This window comes from Calypte anna, chromosome 3, assembly GCF_003957555.1.
Source record: "Calypte anna isolate BGI_N300 chromosome 3, bCalAnn1_v1.p, whole genome shotgun sequence".
Taxonomy (NCBI): Eukaryota; Metazoa; Chordata; class Aves; order Apodiformes; family Trochilidae; genus Calypte; species Calypte anna.
Window position 1 is genome coordinate 5,193,946 of NC_044246.1, and position 5,161 is coordinate 5,199,106.

At 50.0% G+C, this 5,161-nt stretch overlaps 1 protein-coding gene across 1 annotated transcript; it reads left to right on the forward strand.

Annotated features, from left to right (window-relative positions):
- The first annotated feature begins 1,600 nt into the window (after positions 1 to 1,600).
- Positions 1,601 to 4,105, forward strand: MAP10 (microtubule associated protein 10). Its single transcript, XM_008501114.2, is given in 11 exon segments — positions 1,601 to 2,302; positions 2,304 to 2,843; positions 2,845 to 2,881; positions 2,884 to 3,138; positions 3,141 to 3,358; positions 3,360 to 3,398; positions 3,400 to 3,525; positions 3,528 to 3,639; positions 3,642 to 3,892; positions 3,894 to 4,008; positions 4,011 to 4,105. Coding segments are annotated over 11 exon segments (2,490 nt in total).
- Positions 4,106 to 5,161: the final 1,056 nt, after the last annotated feature.

A 5,161-nucleotide genomic window follows, 5' to 3' on the forward strand; every position in this document is an offset into this window, starting at 1 on the left:
AGGAAAAGGAAACACAAGGAAAGCAGAAGACTGATGGCAGGAGATGAATGTGGCAGGAAAATGGACTCATTTGTTTCAGCTGCCACAATGCCCCTACAATGGCAACACCTGAACACCAGCAGCCCTGAGAGCAAAGGATTTGCAGCTCCTGGGCTGATGTGTTTAGAGGCAGTGAAGGAGTGGAGAACACAATTATTTACTTCTTACACCCTGGTTGCAATTCAGAGGTCAGGCTCTGCTCCCAGATGTAACAGCTAATAAAAGGTGTCCTTTAATAATAGTGATCAAGGGACCTGACCAAGAGTGAAGGGCTGGATTCTTCAACCATTTCTTGCTGGTTTTGGCTTTTCTAAAAAAGTGATTGTGGTTTAGCAGAGGGAGGAAAGGGGGGAATAAAAAGAACAAAGGGAGAGAGGATTGGTCTCCAGTTGTAAATGGGAAGGGCATACTATAAATTTAACCAAACACCATGAGTTGAAGATACAACGTTTTAGAATCAAATTACTAACTGGGCCCCTCAGTTTAGGAAGAATATCGAGGTCCTGGAGCAGGTCTAAAGGAGGGCAACCAGGCTGGTGAAGGGACTCGAGCACAGACCCTATGAGGAGAGGCTGAGGGAGCTGGGGGTGTTCAGGCTGGAGAAGAGGAGGCTCAGGGGAGACCTCATCACTCTCTCCAACTCCCTGAAAGGAGGTTGGAGCCAGGGGGGGTTGGGCTCTTTTCCCAGGCAACTCTCAGCAAGACAAGAGGGCACAAAAGGTCTCAAGTTGTGCCAGGGGAGGTTTAGGTTGGAGATTAGAAAGAATTTCTTTCTGGAGAGGGTGATCAGCCATTGGAATGGGCTGCCCAGGGAAGTAGTGGATTCTCCGTGTCTGGAGATATTTCCAAAGAGACTGGATGTGGCACTCAGTGCCATGGGCTGGGAACTGCAGCAGGAGTGGATCAAGGGTTGGACTTGATGATCCCTGAGGTCCCTTCCAACCCAGCCAATTCTAGGATTCTATGAAAACATTTTCTTCCCAAGTGCCTGTGGCAAGGAGACTCCATGCAAGAGGGGTGGTCAGAGAGGGAAGGGCTCTCTCCTCACCAGGCAAAGGTGGGAAGTGAAGCTCTCCACAAGGGTGCCCAGCACCATTCCCACTTTTCATGCAGGCTGGAGAGAAAATCTGAATTTATGAACGCATGTCCAAGACACTGAGGGATTACAGAGATGGAGACCTTAAATAAGAAGGGGGGATGTTTACAGCCAAGTGGCAAAACCTGATTAATGTAGAACCATATATTTTAAAATCTCAGCTATGTACAGCCTACATGGAGAGGCTCTTCAGCACTTTGTGCCTGACACAGACCTCGATGTTTCTCCTGGGATGTGCAGAGGCTGCTGAAGAAGCAGAGAGGGAAAACCTGAGCTCCCCTGTGCATCCCCACCATGCTCCTCTGACTGACTTAGCACAGCGCCATCCCACCCCGGCTCCTACACCTCTTACTCACGACCCACAGCGTGAAAAACACCCTCAGAACCTTGGGAACACCACCTCGTCCCCCAGAGCCGAGAGATAAGCAGATAAGCACCCCCCGACAGCCCCTGGGCCTGCAGGGAATGGCGGGCAGCGCTTCCCCTGCCGGACTACAACTCCCAGGGTGCTTTGCGAAGGCGCCATGCTTGCGGGCGACCTCGGGGCAAACACCGCCGCCTCTCGCGAGATCTGCGGCTGCCATGGCGACGGAGGGGCTGTTCGCGCTGGAGCTGCTGGTGGAGGCCCTGCGGGTGTCGGCTCCGGGCCCCGCGGTCTTCCCGGCCGTGGCCTTGCGCTTCCTGGATTTCCCCACCCTCTTGCTGCGCCCCGCCGCCTCCGCATCCCCCCTGCGGCCCGGGCTGCCCTTCCCCTTCGGCCGCGGCAAGCGCTGCCTTTTCCGCTGGCGCCGGGATTCGTTCTGCGCCGCTCTCCGCCGCCGCCCGCTCCGCGCTCTGCTCCTGGCGCTGCCCTCCGGGATCTGCCCGGGAATCCCCCGCCTCCTCGGCACCTGCGGGGTCTCCCTGGCTCCCGCCGCCGCCGAGCTGCTGCAGAAGCCCGGGGCTCCCGCTTCCTGCGGCCGCCGCGCCGCTTTCCCGTTGCGGGGACTCCGAGGGCCGCCCTGTCGGGAACTGGTCCTGAGCTACCGCCTTAGCAGCCTGGAGGCCTCTGAGGTGCCGGCCCCGCCGAGCCCCGACAGTTCCCTTGCTGCCACCTCTCCTGAGCCGGAGGTTGAGGAGGAAAAGGAGGAGGAGGAGGGTGAGGAGCTGGAGGGGAACATCTTTTGCCCCCCCCGCGCTGTATTACAGCCGCCAGCCCGCCGAGCCTCGTCTGCCACCCGCGGGGAAATGGGAGCGTGGCGAGGCCTGGAGACCACAGGAGAAAGAGCAGGGCCAGAACTCTTCATTTCCCACCTCTGGCCCTTCGCTCTTGCACCCTGCCAGCCCTCCCCAGCTCCGCGATGCCCTGGGGCAGCTGCCGCTACTCAGCGCTTTGCTGGCGGAGCTCTCGGTGCTGACCCAAAGCGCTGCTCCTGCTGCTCTCCACCCTCACCTGGCCTGGCTCTACCAGGCCCCCGGGAGTAGTGGGGGGGATGCACGGATCCCCGGTCCCAGCCACTCCTCTTCCTTGAAGCCTGCAGAGGTCCCTGGGATGCCCGGTGGAAGCAATGGATCTGTCAGCCCTCAACATAAGGAAGGCCGGGAAGAGGCCAGCTCAGCAGGGTCTGGTCAGGCAGGGAGAGGACCTAAGAAAGCTGCAGCCCGAGAAGAGAGAGGCTTGGAAAGGAACAGCAAAGTGAAGGAAAACAGACCTCCCAGAAGGAAACTGTTTGTATGGGCTGACAAATACACTGAGGCTACGGCTGCAGCAACCAACCCTGACAAGCTGGTAATTCATGAAAGGAGGGAGCAGTACAGGAAAAAGCAAATGGAGATCCTGAAGAAGAGAAGCCCTTCATCCAAAAGAAAACTGCTCAGAAATGCTGGAGAACGGGGTGTGGTTTCTTCCAAGCCTTCTAGCAAGAGAGAGAGTTCAAAGCAGAATAATCAGTCTGATAAAACAACTGGAGTGCCATTACAAAAAAGTGCTGTCACAGAGTATGTTTCCATGACAGATGTGTCCTCTGCCTGCAGAAACAGGCTGCTGAAAGGCTACTGAAGAGCAATGAATCTGTAAGCAAGGAGCATCCATGCCGAGGAACTACAACCCCCTCAGGGGATGAACCTGTATTAAAATTTGCTCACAAAGCAGAGTATGTGAAAACCCAGATCTCAGCAGCTTTCCCATCAGATGCTAATGCAAAGGGAAGTGATGAGGAAGGGTTGCATCATAAAACCACAGACCATGGGTGATGCCTCTTTTGTGAGTGATCATAAACTAAGCCCCCAGCAGGAGTGTTGAAAATAAGTCTGAATTCCTATACTCAGATGACTTTGTTGCTAGTTCTGAAAACACAGTTTATTCAGAGGATTTCACCAGTGCTGAGTGTACAGGCAGAGACTCAGAAGCCCCTTTACCCACAGTCCAGAACCTCTGTACCTTGAAAGCCCAAAGCCAGGTCCTTCAGATTCAGAGCTGGAATCCACCAGATCAAGAATTTCAAAGCTAAGTCAAAGAGCTGAAAGTATTCAGAGCTTCTGCCAATTCCTTCAGCTTCATCTCCAGTCCAGTCTTTGAAGAGAACTCGTGACTTTAAAAACAGCAAGAGAACTGGGGTGAATCTGTTTGATTCACTTAATCTAGCTGGAATGGATGCATCAGGATCAATGAAGACCAAGAAGCCCAATGGATCAGTGAGGACAGAGAACAGGAGGGATCAGCATGTTGAAGAAGCATCTGCACTAAGAAGCAAACAAGTCAGCTCTGATACCGATCTGAAATATAGGAAAGGGGCAGACCTCTGTAGAAAAATCCAGGCAGAAACTCCAGTTTAGCTCTTCCTTGCCATCTAACACGTCTGATTCTGAACTCAGTGCTCTGGAAAACAGTATGTCAGCAAAGAGGATGATTTCCTGGGAAAACTACACGTTGACAATCAATACAAAGACATCAGTGAACTTGTAATAAGCAAGCTCAGATACACAATGTAATGACAAGTTTCACTGATGTAATGATGTGATATTTAAACTTCATAAGGCCTACAACATTCAACTGCAATGGCAGTAGTTAATTTAAGACTTTATCATGTGCATTTAATACCTTGGTAAATTTACTTCAGAAGGTTTTAAAAAATAAAGTGCTATTTGAATTTCTAATGAATGGCTTTTAAGTGGTGTGTTCAGCATGACTTCAGTGTCAGTATCTGAATACAAAATACTATAAACTTCCACAAGAAATAATTTACTGGCAAAAGCAGAAGTGAAGACAGAAGCAGTGACTGCAAGTCAGTCACCCACAAAGCTTGTCCAGGGTAGAAGTAATAACATACTACAGAAACAGCCAAGTACAAAATATCATTCTTAACTAAACATTGAAGTTTTTATGCCTTATGAAAATAATTCCATACCTCATTTTCATTACAAATAATTAAATAATACAGTCACAGCCAATAACAGCACAGACTTTCATCTGTTTATCTGTATAATGATGTATTTGTTTCACTGTTCTATCACTAGTACAGTGACCAGAATTAGATGAGCCCTTCTAGAGTTTCTTAGGTTGAAGTTTCTCATTTAAGTCAGATGTCCACAGTATAAAACAGTTCAAGAATTATTTGTGACAGTAAATCTATGTAATCCAGAAGAATTTTGAGAGGCTGATGGAGTGACTTCACCTTGAAAACTAAATGTGTGAAGAGTGGGGAAGAGTGCAGTCAATTTTCAGTGCTTCCCAACTTCTGTTTGCATTCTCTGACACTGGGAGGGATCAGCACCCACCACCCAGAAACTCAGAACCAGGGAGTGTATTACAGCAGCATTTAAAGATGCTGATAATGAAGAATTTGCCCCATCTCCTTTTCTGTTCCATTGGCTGTGCTACCATCTGATGTTTGCTTTTGATTTCCATTTTCTTATGACTGTTTCATCACTGAACTTCATGCCTTTTGTATAACTAAGTTTTTTTAGAGTCCATATCCCTGTTACAAATTTCAAAGACATTTCTTGACTTGAATCTAAAGAAAGCTCAAAATTCTTGCCCTAGGTTCT